Source organism: Molothrus aeneus, chromosome 4 (genome assembly GCF_037042795.1).
Source record: "Molothrus aeneus isolate 106 chromosome 4, BPBGC_Maene_1.0, whole genome shotgun sequence".
In the NCBI taxonomy this organism is placed as follows: Eukaryota; Metazoa; Chordata; class Aves; order Passeriformes; family Icteridae; genus Molothrus; species Molothrus aeneus.
The window spans coordinates 60,818,106-60,833,462 of NC_089649.1; the positions used below are offsets into that span (position 1 = coordinate 60,818,106).

At 50.1% G+C, this 15,357-nt stretch overlaps 1 protein-coding gene across 1 annotated transcript; it reads left to right on the forward strand.

Annotated features, from left to right (window-relative positions):
- Positions 1-12,196: 12,196 nt before the first annotated feature.
- MSX1 (msh homeobox 1) lies at positions 12,197-14,983 on the forward strand. Its single transcript, XM_066549205.1, has 2 exons — positions 12,197-12,650; positions 14,092-14,983. The coding sequence occupies exons 1-2, from the start codon at positions 12,197-12,199 to the stop codon at positions 14,520-14,522; spliced, it is 885 nt and encodes a 294-aa protein (XP_066405302.1). The 3' UTR covers positions 14,523-14,983.
- The last annotated feature ends 374 nt before the right edge of the window (positions 14,984-15,357 follow it).

The window sequence follows — 15,357 nt, forward strand, 5'->3', positions numbered from 1 at the left end:
GCTGTTATGGCATCTCCTAAAGAGAGATTTCTGACCACATCAAGGAGGAATATTCCACAAGGGTTCCTTGTGACATTAGAAACCAGACTGCTGAATATGGCCTCCCCTCTCTGGGACTACAGATCTTTTCCTCCCAATCCTCCCACCCCATATTTCTTTCTGACATGCAAAGAAATTAGAGCTATAAGCAAAGACAACCAATTCCAAAAATCATGCACTAAGCCCCAGTTTTCATCCCACATACTCAGCAGAATCCATGGGATCACAGCCCATGTGTTTGCAGCACACCATGATGGCCTGGCTGGGACCAAATGCCCAACAAAGGACACTGTGCAGACAGAGTGAGGATAAGGTCCTCTGCTGCCACAGGACATTTGCCCTCAAACAAGCCACTGCTCTCAAATGCTGGGAAAAGTAAAGCAAAAGTTATGAGGCCTGCAGTAAATGTATGTTTCCAGAGAAGTGGGTAACACATACATTGCATGCTGAATATTACAACCTGTTTAATGATTACTGTTGGCCCAGTTGGCAGGTACACCAAGCACAGAAGCTGTACATAAGTGCTAAAAGAAGGAGGAAAAGTGATGGATAAGTCAGTGCAGGGTGTGAATTACAGTGTAATAGATTATCTGTTGCCATTAGCTCAGATATCTACAAAGCCCTTTCATGGATCTGCAAGCTATGGTGCATCCCATGAGATTTTTTAGGACATGCATAAGAAGCAGAAGTGACTCCATATCCAAACACAGCTGACAATTGTTTCAGGGTTTTCCCTTTAAGGCTGCTGTAAAGAGCAAAGGGAAGGTTCATCTTTGGAGGGCTAGCACCTCTCCACCTCTCACACCTTATGGAGGAGTGCAGGAAGCCCTGAAAACCCAGATCCTGGAGTAAATGCTGAAAACACCTGAATAATTCATAAGCACCATTTCTGTGGATGTTCCTGGTAGGCTGTGGTTGCTTTGGGCAGTAGAATGAGTGCTCAGTGACAGACCCAAATTCACTGGTGTTGAGACATGAGGAGCAGAAGTGTGGACAGGGTCAAACACCTCAGCATACACCATCCAAGTGCACTCTAACAGCAAAGCCAGGCCTCAGTCTGCACTTGGAGAAAGGCACAATGCTGGAGGGAGTGTCAACAAGACTTACACAGATGGGACTAGAGACTGGAAACAAGGGCAGATAGATGGAGAAACAGCTCCATCCAGGTGTTTCTTTCTTCAACTTAAAGGAAGCATGAGAGAGGGTTTCATCTCCTTACAGGAGGAAAGATCATTCACCACAATTTAGAAGTGATAGTTGTATAGAACAACACACGAAAACTGAGAACAGAGAGTTATGCTGAAATTAAAACAGGCTTCTTGCTGCTCAGGTAATTAACTAAAACAATCTCTGAATTTCAGTGATGACTTCTTTATATTTTAGGATTTCCAGCTTAAGAGCAGCTACCTTTTTGGAAGCTGACTTTTATCCAAGTAAACACCTTTTTTAACTCAATGCTATTATAACTGGATAAAATGCAAAGGCCTGTTATGTATATAGGAGATCATTTTAAGGAATGTGATGTTTCCATCAGTCCTTATACATTATAAATGAACCCAGAAACTTCTCAGGGTGATGACAGGTGTGAAGACTGCAACTCCCAAAGTGCAATTCTCCATTTCAAGAGATGCAACCAGAATTCTGTGATCAAGCCTACAGTTGCATGGTTTCACTACCTTCTGCAAGAGAGATTCATCTGCAAGATGATCTCTTATATGTGAATTAGGGGCAGCCCTTGGGCCGTGGAGCTTTGCCAGCTCAACCCTCCTTTAATCAAAGCCTGACTCTGGGTTGGTATAAACACCTGGCTTTGTGTGGAGTGGCCTTGGATCTGTATGGAGTGCTCTCAGTCATTCAGTTCCCCCTGATCCAGGCAGGAACTCAGAGTACTCTGTGTTTAGGGATTGCACCCTGCAGGAGAGATTTTTGTTTCATTTTCTATTTTATGCTTCAGTAATTGAGTATGTCCAACACCTTCCATAAAGATACCTGAAAAATGTCATTGCAAGCTATTCTTTAAATAGCACCCTGCCCTTACAGTGCTGAGTCAGGGAATGCCTCCCACCTAGTTCAAACATCCTTGTGTCTGGAAAAGCCTCTGACTGATTTGGCTATTAATATCTCTGACTTTACAGTCTGCTTCAACTTGTTCACAAGTTCCTTCCTCTCTCTGTAAGAAATTTGTCTTTCTCAAGCCTAAAAAGTGATAGTACTGGTAAATAAAAGACTGAGCACTTCAACTGCTTGTATAGTGGCTTCTTTCAGACATAATTTGATTTAAAGAATCACAGAGAAGCACAAAGGAAGACCTAGTCAGCACTATATATCAGTTTTCCCAAACACAACACAAACATAAACAAAATCAGATCAAAGCAAAAGGTAATCTTCTTTATCAAATATAATTACTAAATATAGTTCTATTTCAAGAAAAAGTAAATTTTATTAAATCTTTACAATTGAGAATAAAAAAGGAGTAAAAATGGTAAAAAGAAGGAAATTGGTAGAAAATATGATTTTTCAAAAGCAGTGACTTATTGTGCCTAATTTGGTTTTCTCAATGTCTTACCAGTTCTGCATATGCCTTAACAGACAACCAATTTTGTCAAGTTACTAAAGATAGAATTATTGCAGATACTTAGAAAGGGGAAGCATAAGAATACTTAAAATCCCTAAGACCTATTTTATACACTCAACTATAATTGTTATTAATTATTTCAATGAAACCTACTCCTATGAAATTATCAAAAAATTGAAAAAATCCTTTACTGGGTGGGGAAGAGGGATGCAGAGAGACCAGGCTGGGACAGGGGTTTCTGTGGGGTGGGTACCAGTTCAGGAGCAGGGCCAGGCTGGGGAGAAGAGCTGGGGGAGGCTGCAGGGAGATGCCAGGTGCATTTCATGGCCAGAGAACAGAGTGCTCAGCTGCAGGGGACATCCCTTTCTTACCCTCTCCCTGCCTTGCCTGACTGGGAGCTGGCTGGGGGTGGCCACCATCACCCATCTCGGGGCTTTCAAGGAGAAAACGCTTTTGAACTCCTCCAAGATGACAGAAAAGTCTCACGGTGCCTGTTCAAACAAGTGTGTCTGAACAGGAAAATCCAACAGACAGGGAGCTACTTCAGTTTCTCCACTTTTATGATATTTGAAATGATAAGCAAGGATATATTTTCACATAATTGGACTGTGTCAGGGTACCAGCCATTTGATCAGATAGGGGCTCTCTATGTAGTCTCACATCAGAAGGCTAGTAAACTACAAATTAAGGTAGGCTTTAGATTTTGTCTGTGAAGTAGCCAAATAAATTGAATTTTATTTCTAAAGGTCATAAAGAGGGCGGGTGAAAATACAAAAATAAAGGCAGAATAACTGGATACCAGGATAACTGAATCTGAAAGAATAAATGAATAAATCTTTGGAAAGGTCTCAATCATGCGTGAAAACCCATAAGTATTGGAAAGATACCAATCAGCATCTTTGGATCTGACAGGGAGATTTGAGAGCCCAGTTTTCATCACCCTAAAAGAGGTCTGTAGAAAGGAAGGCCTAGTGGGGCAAGGGAAATATAATGCTCCATGGGTCCAAAGCTTTTGGTTTTGTTCTGTTTGTTGGTAATTTATCATTTTATTTGGCATTTTCCTTTGCAACTATATCTTGGGGAGGGTGAGAAGCCCTGGGACAACTTGCACAGGCCAGCTGGGTAAGGGCCAGAGAGCATTGCTCACTCCCCTCCATCCCACCCCATTTGCTCTAGCATCTCAGGCCTGGAGACAGCCAGCCTGCATTTTCTCCTGCTCCCTAGTCCACACACCTCCCTTGAGAGTGCCCCCAAAGCAGGAAAAGCTCCCCTGGCCACCCACCAGCCCTGGGGGAAAGTTTCCCAAGGGTCTGAGGATTGCAAACCCCCTCTCCTCCACGTGGGCACTGCCTAAGCCTACCCCTCCTGCAAATACAAGTCTGGTCCCCCCAGCCTTGTGCTCTAGACAGATTCCCAGGCTCCAGACAAAAAGGCCAGGGGGACTCCAGGGGACCCAGCTGGCTCCCAGCCAGCACTACTGAAAGGGGATCACAAGAAGCCAGATTTATTCCTAAGAACAAAGCTTCCGGTGACTTTCCAAGATGCTCGTGGTACTCTTTTCTCCCTTTTTTTCTTCTTCTCCTTCCCTCCCACCCTTATTTTTCAAACTCTCTGCTGGAATAGAGGTGTTCCCTGTCACTATCAGTGAATGTACTGCTCCCATTCCTTGCCAGGTCTGTGTGCACTCCTGTGGCATTTCTTTTTCAGTCCCTGGATTTATACATCACTGACATTTAGTGACTTGTGTTGGCTAGAGAGAAGGATTGAATTTACCTGTGAGGCTGCTGCACATTATTTTTTTTTCTGTAAATAGCTACTGCTGGGTCATGTGAGCTGTGAATTGTCCCCAGATTGAAGCCCCCATGAAAACAGTGTGGGAGTCAGGATGTGCAGTGTGTTGTGTGTGTGTGTGTGCTTGCATGTCACCTACTGCGGGGGTTTGCAGCTGCACTTAGTAACTAGTAAAGGTTGGACTCTGATGCGAGATTTCTGCATAAAAAAGGTGAAATCACTTGCAAAATAGCACCAGGAAACCTCAGGGAGATAACTAATTCCATGTGTTGAACGTGCTGCTCTGCCTGCTGTCAGATCCTCCTCCTTGTGTCTCTGTGTTATCTTAAGATTGTTTCAGAAATAAAAATCAAACAGACCTAAATCCATCCAAGGGTTATAGGACCATTAATAGCAGGGGACAGACTGCACCTGGTGCCACTCCAAACCAGCCAAGTTCAGACCCAATGGCAGGACATCATCCCACTCCTCAGTGTGGTCCGTGCTGCTGGCAGGGTGGTGGGCAGCAGCCAGTGTGCCTGCTCTGGGCACCCCGCAGCCACCCATGACCTGGGCTTGCCCTGCAGGGGCTGGAGGGTGCTTGGAGGCTGTTGTACCTTAAAGCTGTGGATTGCAAGAAGTCTGACATTGTTTGAGAGGCTGAAATAAGTCCTGCTTTGAAAGACACAAAAATCCTCAGATGTTGAAAAGCAAAGTCCAACCCCAAGTGAAAGCCCACACTCTCTACGTAAATAATGTCAAAAGCACATACACTGACAATAACATGAAGGCAGCACAAGGCAGACCAATGTCTAGAAATGTTATCTCTTCTGCTCCAAAAGCTAATCAGCCCAGCAGCGGGAAAGCCAGGAACATTTTAGATTATGACTATGCTTGTGGTTGATGGAAAGTCTAAGAGGAACATAAGCTTTCTAAAAGCTGTGTTTCCCTACAAAATAGTTGGGATTTTTTTTTCTCCTCCTCTGGCAGTGAATTTGTTTGGATATATTGGTTTATTAGAATGATGTAGCTCCCAGCATCATATCTAGCCATCGGCTGCCACTAAGTAAAAGGATGTGGTGAGGTTACATCACCAAAATAAGGCAGTCTGGAGTTTCTAAGCTGGGGTTGCATATCATCAGGACAGTTTCAAATACTTGAGGATGACTTTGATATTTGCAGGAGTGTGATGATGTTTTGTTTTTCAATTGACAGAGTCTGGAAAATACCTGACACCAGTTACTCTGCTGTTTAGCTGTAGTTTCCTTTACACAAAAAATTAAATTCCATCTATATGTATTTGCATGAATATAGTTTTCCTAAGTGGAAGGTTTTGGCTTAAGGCAATCTCTTTTGAACCATCTTAGCAGAGGAAGAAAATAAACATTTTCCCCTAACCTGTTTCTTGTGAGTTAAGAGGGATATTCTTGGGACTGGGATTTTACCGATGCAAATTAAAGGCGGGGGGGAGAAGCAGTCTGGCTTGGGATGCTGTGTGACACCAGCAGGAAGGTGGAAAAGAGATGCTGGGAAGAAGAGACCTGCCGAGCTCCACTGCTGTGCCTCAGGCTGAGCCAGTGTCTGCCTGTGGGGCCGTGGCTCATGGCTCTCCTCCAGCTCTGCAGCTGGAGGCAGCAGCTGGAGGAGAAATTCTTCTGCACAGGCAACCCTGACACACACACAGGCGTTGCTTTCACTTCATTTTCTGTTCTACAGACATTCTTTCCTCAGGAGCTGATTATTATAGAGCTGAAATGTACTTCCTTCTGAAGAGTGGGTTTGTTTTGTGTTTGGTCTCCCCCTCCACTTGCACACACCTCTCTAGTGGGATCAGACTTAGATCAGGATTGCAGAGTGTTTTCAAAATGTGGTGGCATGCATTTCTACTGTGCTGTATGTTTTCATGTGGTCCTTTGTGTAACATATTTTCCAGTAATTTAGAGAGATGTAAAAAATAGCTTTTACACAATAGACAAAGAAGTGGGAGGATTATTTCAATAGTCTTGCAACTTTGGGGTATTTCATCTTCTTCAAAAGGCGAGAGAAAAAAACCTGTCCTTGTGAGCAAATGATTAGAAGAAGACTGGGAATACAATAATTACCCCAAATGGAAACCCAGACTTCAGTTAAACAATACAGCTTTTGTAAACTGGCCCCGCCTGTAAAAAAAATCTAGGAAATCTCATAACTAGAACTGTCGAATCCTTTTCTTATGCAACAATATGTAAAAGACGCTTGAGAAATGAGGAGTAAATATGGAAATGCTATAACATAGCATGATAATGGACTTGCTCTGAGCATTGGAGACTCCCTTGGCAGTACTGGCATGGATTCCTTCAACCACAAACTATTTTCTCATCTTAAAGAATTTGGGACAAATTACATTTTGTGATACTCCACCAATAAACAAGGACATGAAGACAAATAAACTGGGACTCTTCATAATCTACCTTGATCATTGTGGAATTCGAGGGGACCAAAGCAATCAGAAGAGAGAGTGCGGTTTTGAATGAATGTCCTTTATGAGAAAGCAGAGAGAAGATCATTTATATTTTATACTTTTGCCTCTAAGAAATAAAGGGCTAGCAGACCTCCGACTATCATTCACTCATAATGATCGCATTCAATCTAGTGATTCACAGTGAATCATGTAATAAGCTTTCCATTTTGCACATGGGGAGAAGAAGGAGGGGTGGTTACACTTTGTTTAATTCGCATTCACGTCGCCGGCCTCTATCCCTTGAACTGCTTTACCGGTTTGGAGCATTATTTTTTAAATTGTATCTATAATGTTTCTTCCCTTCGGTTATCCCCCAACAGTAAAAATTCCTGAAAGGAACGCTGACAGGCTAATTGTACAGTTAATAATTTTCCCTCGGCAGCGATTCGTTCAAGCACGGCTCTACATTCGCGGCTTCCCGGGGCCGGGCCGTGCCGCGCTGGGCAGAGGCTCCCGGCCAGCCCGGTGCCCGCGGCGGCCCCGCCGAGCGCCCGGCCCGGCCCGGCGCAGCCCCGCGGAGCGCCCGGGGCCCGGCGCGGCTGTGGCGGGGAGCGGCTCTGCGGCTCCGGAGAACGGGCCGAAGCTGCTTTTCGGCATTTCGGCCTAAACCCGCAGCCACAGCCGCCGGCCCTGGGCACGGGGGAACAGCCCGCTCTGCGCACCCCACTTGCGGGTGTGGGTCAGGACCAGGGGTCCGGCCCCGGGCCGTGCTCCCCTCGAGGTGTTACTGCAGAGCCCCCTCACACACCCGGGCCGGCCCGGTGTTACTGCAGAGCCCCCTCACACACCCGGGCGGGCCCGGTGTTACTGCAGAGTCCCCTCACACACCCGGGCGGGCCCGGTGTTACTGCAGAGTCCCCTCACACACCCGGGCGGGCCCGGTGTTACTGCAGAGCCCCCTCACACACCCGGGCCGGCCCGGTGTTACTGCAGAGCCCCCTCACACACCCGGGCCGGCCCGGTGTTACTGCAGAGCTCCCTCACACACACGGAACGCAATGCTCTCGGGGCTCTCGGGAGCGTTCTTGCCATCTGCAAGCGCTTCAGGTAAAAGCCGAGGCGAGGGCCGGGTAAAGCTCTGGGGGCCGGAGGAGGCGCTGAATCGCCGGGGAGGTCTGCACTGGGGCTGGGGACCGCGAATCCACCAGTGCGCCCCATCAGCGGCTACGCCTGCAGGACTCCGTGAGACATAGCAGGAACAACCCCGAAAAGCCAACGAGAGAAAGGCACCGAGTGGGGAAAGGCTCGGAGGGCACAAGCATCCCGGACCGAGCCGCCGAGGTGAGGCAGGTCGGCGCTGGCTGGCAGGAGCAGAGGTGATGCCGCACAGGCGCCCGCCCCAAACGCGCCTGGAGGAGCGGTGCTCTTCTCCAGCAGAGGCGACACCTTTGCGAGAGCTTTAAAAGTATATATTAAATTAAATAAGGGTGTTGTCACTGAAGGGAAACCAGCGCCTTAGCCATGGGGCTCTCACCAAGGCAGCCAAGTTCCCTTTTGGGCAGAGCAGAGTCTCGAAGTCTGCTTGACATCTTGAAGCTTAAATAACCGTAAGGCATTGTTACTCCCTGGCAGCAAAGTGCCTCGTTACGCCTGATTGAGCTAATTGCTTTGAAATAGGATATATTATCTATAATTATAGAGATCTTGGAGGAGACGGCCAGCCTTTTCTTTCATCTTTTCCAAGTGCATCATAATGTCGCGATCAAATTAATTTAGGCCACTTGAAATAGTGCCTTCCTTTCAGCCCGACTCCTCCGACCCTCAAAGAGCCGGGGACGCCTTAGCGACTGGAGTTTGGCCATCCAAACAGCTCTTGGTGACCTTCCGAGGACCAGTCCAGGTCCCTGAAGCCTTGGAAGTAGTTTGGATTATGTTTAATCTGGACAGAAAGGATTAGGGAGAAAGCGAGAGAGGAAAAGAAAAGGGGGGAACGGGGTTGGGAAAGACAAAAATAAAATAACTGAGGTGTTTTCGCATTTTGCCGACACTCGGAAACCAGCGACAAAATCAGGGAGGACTTTGTGCGCTTGAAGGGCTTTGAGGGCTTGTAAAGCCCGCGGGACATTTTTAGCACTTGCGGCAGTTCTGGCTCTCTGCCCCCAGGGCTGAGTCTCGCAGAGATGAAGCAAAGCTGCTGACGGGCGCGCAGGGTGAGCGCAAGGGAGCGCGCAGGCGGTGCCCGGCGCAGCTGAACTGCCCCGGAGCTGCCCGTCCCCAGAGCCGGCTCGTGTCCTGCGGGACTGTCTGGTCTCCTAAGAGCTGCTGTCTCGGGAGAAATAAAGTAGAAACAAGGGAAACAACAACACCCCTCTCCTTTCTGAGTTCTGCCTTTAAGTCAAAGATAACGTTTACAAAAGGCAGACAATGCCCTGAATTGGCTTAGCGCTGCCTCCTGTCCTTTCTCCCCATCCCCCACGCACTCCTCCCAGCCCTTGTTGTATTCCCACCGAAATAAAATGCTATGGGTAATGGCTTTGCCTAGCACATTCATTATACTGAAACGGGACTGTTTAAGATGCTAATTGCCCAATATTGTTATCTAGCACAACTGCCTTCGGGGAAACGCCACGGCTCCCAATAAAAACACCGGACTGGAACAAGCGCCAATAAAGTCACCTATTTCCCTCTGCCCTTTCACTTCGATTTTCCTTGCAGCCCAGGGCGGAACATAAGAGAGGCACCTAAAAGCAAACCAGAGTATCAACAACATGAAACAGGTATTAAAAAAAATTCCTAAAATCCAGTGGTGTTTTGGTCACCCAAAGTGCAGTGAGTAAGGGAGGAAGAGTTTGGAAACTAAAAATTTCCCACTGAACACAGAAGTCAATCTTGAGGGAGATTTCGTTTTGCAAATTTATTTTCTCCATTCCTAACTTAAAACTTGTAGATTTCATTAAGAAAGAAGGGAAAGAAAAAATGAGCAAGAAACGAAAGACACTTTACTGGCATCTCATTTTCAGCCAAACAGATGAAAAGCCAGCATGTGAATTAGAATCAAGTCCTTGCTGTAGTGATTGCTACAGTGATTGAAATACCAGCGAGTATGACAGAAATGTAAACACAAAGCGCTCATTGCTGAAACGTAAATAAAGAGCTAATTATCTCATTCTGTCAACTCTAAATGAGAGCGGGATCGCGCTCCCGGTATGGGACGCACACGCATCTCTTCAAACCTCAGCAACATCCCAATGTTCAAATCATTGTGCAAAAGAAAAGTGAGGAGGGAGGAAAAAAACAGCAGCTCTAATTTTAATTTTCATATTTCCATCAAACAACGAGATTGAACTCAGCCCAGGGGCTGCCTGGAGGTCTAATAAACATATCCCTTCTTCTTTCGCATGGTTAAGTTTGGAACCAGGGGAAAAAATAATAATAATTTAAAAACTCAAACAAAACAAGATCCTACCTGTAGGATCGGGTGGAGGGGACACCGTGACGCTGTGAGACACGATGCATCGATATATGTGCGTGTTTTCTTAGTCGGGGTGGGGTGGAGGGGTGCATCTTCGAGACGAGTACCGGGCTTTGGGAAAATGTCGTGTGATTGGTAGAGCAAACTAATTTTGTCAGGCTGAATGTGCCGATGTCCCAGGGCTAAGGCGCCTTGCTCCCTTGATGCGGGTTAACGTCCTCAATAGTCCCCCTCCAGCTGAAGCCTTTGATCAGACCGCTGCTGGCGCCTAAAAACAACATCACTTGTCTGCCTATTAGAGGCACTGACTAATCGTGACAGATTGTTTATTCTCGCAATTAGCAATGCAGCCGCTTCTCCGAGCACCCCCACCCCCTCTCCCCGACGCGGCCCGACCCGGCACCCCGGCCCGATGGGGCACGGGGGAGGCTGCGGGCAGCGCGGGCACCGGCACCGGCAGCGGCGGGGCCCGGAGCCGGCCTGGGCTGGGCGGCGGCACCGCTGCTCCCGCCTGGCAGGAGCGGGGCGGCACGGAGCAGGAGGGCAGCTGGAGGTACCAGCGTGAGCTTTATGTCTGGGCGAAGCGCGTTCACCTTCATGTACAGGAATCTGCGGAGCAGCCCGCAAACCGCCTCCAGATCACCTCCACGGGTGAGAGGGACCCTCCGTGAGCCCAGCAGATGCGGGACGGAGGAAACACCCCGCTAGGGCATGTGCTCACGCGTGTGTGAGATAAGTGTGTGGAGCTGCGCGCAGGACAATAAATTTCAGTAAGATCCTGTTGCTTATCAGTTAATAAAATGTCTATTATATCAATTCATTTCATAATCTATATGCTCCTAATCTACCATCTTTATAGGGTCCAGTTAAAAGGAAAGGGAATTCGCTGTCCCTCCCCGTTTAGATAATTGCCCTTAAATGACTGCAAGAGGCTCTTGTGTTCCGAGGAGATTAGAGCCCTGCAGCTATCAATAAACTTTTCTCAGCGAGCGGCCAATCCCGTTATTAGAGAGCGGCTCCGTTTTACTGCACATCCGTCCTGGGCGCGGGGATAAGGGATCGTAAAACGAATTAACAAAACAAAATAGCCGGGACTTTAAGGGCTCAGGGGCTTATATGTTCCTTTTTAAGTGAACGAATATTTCGTTTTCTGCAGACACGCACACATCTATGCCGTGAGAAGTAGCTCAATTTATGCGTTATGTATGCGGGTACCAATATAAACGCAGATCTCCACAGTCACATCGAACACACCGCAGGGCCGGCGATCGTGTAAAAACCAAACCAACCAAACAAACAAGCAAACAAAACCCCAAACAAAATAAACCAAAAAAAAAAAAAATCAAAAACCCCTCAAAAAAACTCAAAACGACAGAGGAACGGGCAGGGTCTCCTTCCCTTTGAGAGGTCACACTCGGGACAGCCCGGTGTTTGCTAGTTTTGAAGGAGAATGGGCTTAGGCTCGCTCCCTTGCACTTTAGGAGCAGAAAGGCCGGCATCTTTCCACGAGTTTTGAGCCTTCACATCTCCACAGCGGAGGGCTGCGCCTACTACCCGGCTCCCTTCTCTCCCTCCCGAGACGAGAGCCGGGGCGTGGAGCGGGCCCGGGAGACGCGGAGCGGAACCGAGGACTGAGGGCTGCGGGGCGGGGCGCGAGGGACGCTCCGACGGCAGCCCCAGCCCCGCCCCCCGCGCGCCGCCAGGGTCGCAGCCAATGGGGCGGTGTGGCCCCGCCTCCCGCGCGCCGGTTGGGCGGAGCCGCCCGCGCGCCGCTTTATGAGGCGGCGCCGGCGGCGCGGGGCTGGAGCGTGCTGCCGGCTGCCCGCACCCCCGGCCCCATGAGCGGCGGTGCCGATCGCTCCCGCCCGGCGCTGCGGTGGCATCGGTCGGCTGCCCCTGCATGGCCCCGGCTGTGGATATGACCGCCGCGCCCACCGGGGTCCGCAGCGACGAGCTGCCCGCATCCGCCTTCAGCAGTCCCGGCGGCGGCGCGCTCCCCGTCGCAGCGGCGATGGGCGGGGAGGAGGAAAGCGACAAGCCCAAGGTTTCCCCATCCCTCTTGCCGTTCAGCGTGGAGGCGCTCATGGCCGACCACAGGAAGCCGGGAGGCAGGGACGGACCCGAGGGCGCCGGGCCCCCGCCGGGCGCTGGGGCGGCCCCCCGCGCCAGCCTCAGCCCTCGGCTGGGCGCGCTGTCGGCGGAGGCGCCGCCTTCCCCGCTGCCCCTCGGCGGGCACTTCTCCGTCGGGGGGCTGGTCAAGCTGCCTGAGGACACGCTCGTTAAGGCGGAGAGCCCCGAGAAGCAGGAGCGGAGCCCCTGGATGCAAACCCCACGGTTCTCGCCGCCTCCCCCGAGTAAGTAATGGGATGGGAGCTCTGCGGGCCGGCTGCGACCTTCCCCGGGGCCGGGAGGACTGCGGGCAAAGCTGCGCGGGTGGCCGGGGCTTTCCTGTCGCTTTCGCCCTGCCTGCCTCTCCCGGTATATTTTTCCGTACGGTTCGCACTTTTCTGGGCCACTTCGATCCGTCCAAAGTACTGAACGGATTCGAGAGTGTGTGTAGGATGGCTGCGAGCGCACAGGAAGAGCGGCCGTGCCAGGCTGACATCTCGTGCCAAAAGTTAACCGGGGGGGTGAGAAGAAAAAGCAACGCGGCCAGCCTGTTAATTTAACCTGGGGCTCGAACTAGCTATGTAAATTTTGACTCTACATCACTGAGGCTCTCGTCAGAAAGTAGCTCAAGTAATTCCATAAAGATGCGCACAGACCGGTTTCTTAGAAGCGGCAGCTTTGCGGGCTTCAGCCCCACCGGCTGGTGTCTTAAATGGTGCATGTCCAAACTCCGAAGAGCCACAATCAGTGATGTTTTCCTGCTTTCATGAAGAGAGAGTTAAATTAATACGAATAACAGCGTGAGAGCCGAGATCAGTGAAGGCCGGTAATTTCCAGTGGCTGCACTGAGCCCGGGTCTGAGCAGCATGGGCCGGCTGCCCTCGGCCTGGCCGCGCTCCCTTCCTGCCAGGGATTCCGTGCGAAGGGATGACCTTGGTCTGAGGCTCTCCAAGCGTTTGGGGTGCCCTTAGCAAAGCTGCAAACAGAGCTGCTTTCTCTGTCCCTTGGAAAACGGCAGGTTTTCCGACAGGACTTGTGTAGAGTAAAGCAGCGGTTTAATTTATTTAAATTGCAAAGTTAAATTTGCTGTTGCTAAGTAAACCGGGCCAGATGGATGTTGAAGACCCTTAGAAATGTTAAATAAGAGGAGAGGAGCAGGCCGGTGAAGAGTGGTAGATAGAGTATGAGTGTCAATTCAGACCTCGTAATTAATTACATGCTTAATCCGGTTCCCAGGGGCCTAATGAAGAGGGTGTGAGGCTGAGAAGCCAGCCCGTTTTGTTTATTTTTTTTCCTGTAATCCAATAAAAAAACAGGACTTTTTTCTTCTTTTTGGAGGGCCATTCCCTTTATTTGCGTCTCCTGTACATGAGCCAGGCTAACCATGAAGGCAGGAGGTGAAGGGGTGTGGGTGTCTGATTCCTGCCCGTTGCCGGGCTCTTTTCAATGGAGTCAGAGCTTCCTGATGCGAAGCACAGCTCTCATTTTTAGAAAGGGAGACGGCAATTTTCAGGGTGCCCCAGGCAACCTTGGTGATTTGGGGCACCTTGCTTCAAGCGGGACCCTACCTCTGCCTTTCTCCACCTCAGCTGTGGTAGGGAGGGGGCTCTGCAGGCTGTGGGGTTTGGCCACTGCTGACCGAGGTGTCTCTCCTTTCCCCTCTTCCCCGGCTGCTCCCGGGCACAGGACGGCTGAGCCCGCCCGCCTGCACCCTGCGCAAGCACAAGACCAACAGGAAGCCCCGGACGCCCTTCACCACGGCGCAGCTGCTGGCCCTCGAGAGGAAGTTTCGGCAGAAGCAGTACCTGTCCATCGCCGAGCGCGCCGAGTTCTCCAGCTCGCTCAGCCTCACCGAGACCCAGGTGAAGATCTGGTTCCAGAACCGTCGCGCCAAGGCCAAGAGGCTCCAGGAGGCTGAGCTGGAGAAGCTGAAGATGGCAGCCAAGCCCATGCTCCCGCCTGCTGCTTTTGGCATCTCCTTCCCACTGGGCGGCCCGGCCGTGGCCGGTGCGTCCCTGTACGGCGCCTCCAGCCCTTTTCAGCGGGCAGGGCTGCCCGTGGCTCCTGTGGGACTGTACACAGCGCATGTGGGATACAGCATGTACCACCTCACATAGAGCCTGAGCCGAGCCCAGCCCTGCTGACTGTCTGCTCCCGCTGGCTCTACACACACTCCCTCCCTGCTCCTCTGGCTCTTCTCTGTGGACTTCCCCGTGGAGCCTATGGCAGAGACTCCTCCAGTTTGGCTCTGCTTGACCTCTCTGCTTCCCCCTCTGATGCTGAGCCCTTATTCCAGCACTCTTCTGATCTCAGCAGTCCTGGGGAGCTGGCAGAAACCTGAGGCGTTGCCCCAGCTTTTTCCAGGTGCAGGGTGGTGATGGGCCGACTGTGTCCTGCTTCTCTGGGTCCAGCTGGCAGCCTGCGGAGAGCCCCCTAACACAGGGGAAGGAACTGTGGAAGAGATGGCAAAAGGGGACTGAAAGACAGGACATTTCTCTTACTTTCTGCAAGGCGAGGTCAAGAGACAGAAGTGTAAAACAGCCTTTCCCATTCCCATGTAACAGTGCTGTCTGTTACCTTCTTTGCTCCTCCACCAGCTCCTTTGGAAGGGGCTCTGTGTACTATGTAATATACTGTATATTTGAAATTTTATTATCATTTATATTATAGCTATATTTGTTAAATAAATTAATTTTAAGCTACTGTTTGATGCAATTTGTTTGCTCTTTGCCCTCTCGGGTGTGACAGAAGAAGAGACCGAATTTGTGTATTAGGGGATGAGAGGGGGACCGGCTCTAAGCAGCCGTTTTCCCTCTTATTCAGGAGACTTCAGCCTTGGATGGTGAGACAGCAGCTGAGTGTTCAATTTTCTGTGTATCCCGGAGCTGCCCGGTCCTCACAGCTGTTTGAGGTTTCCTCCTTTCCCCCCACTGCTCCTTGCCAGCAGTTCCG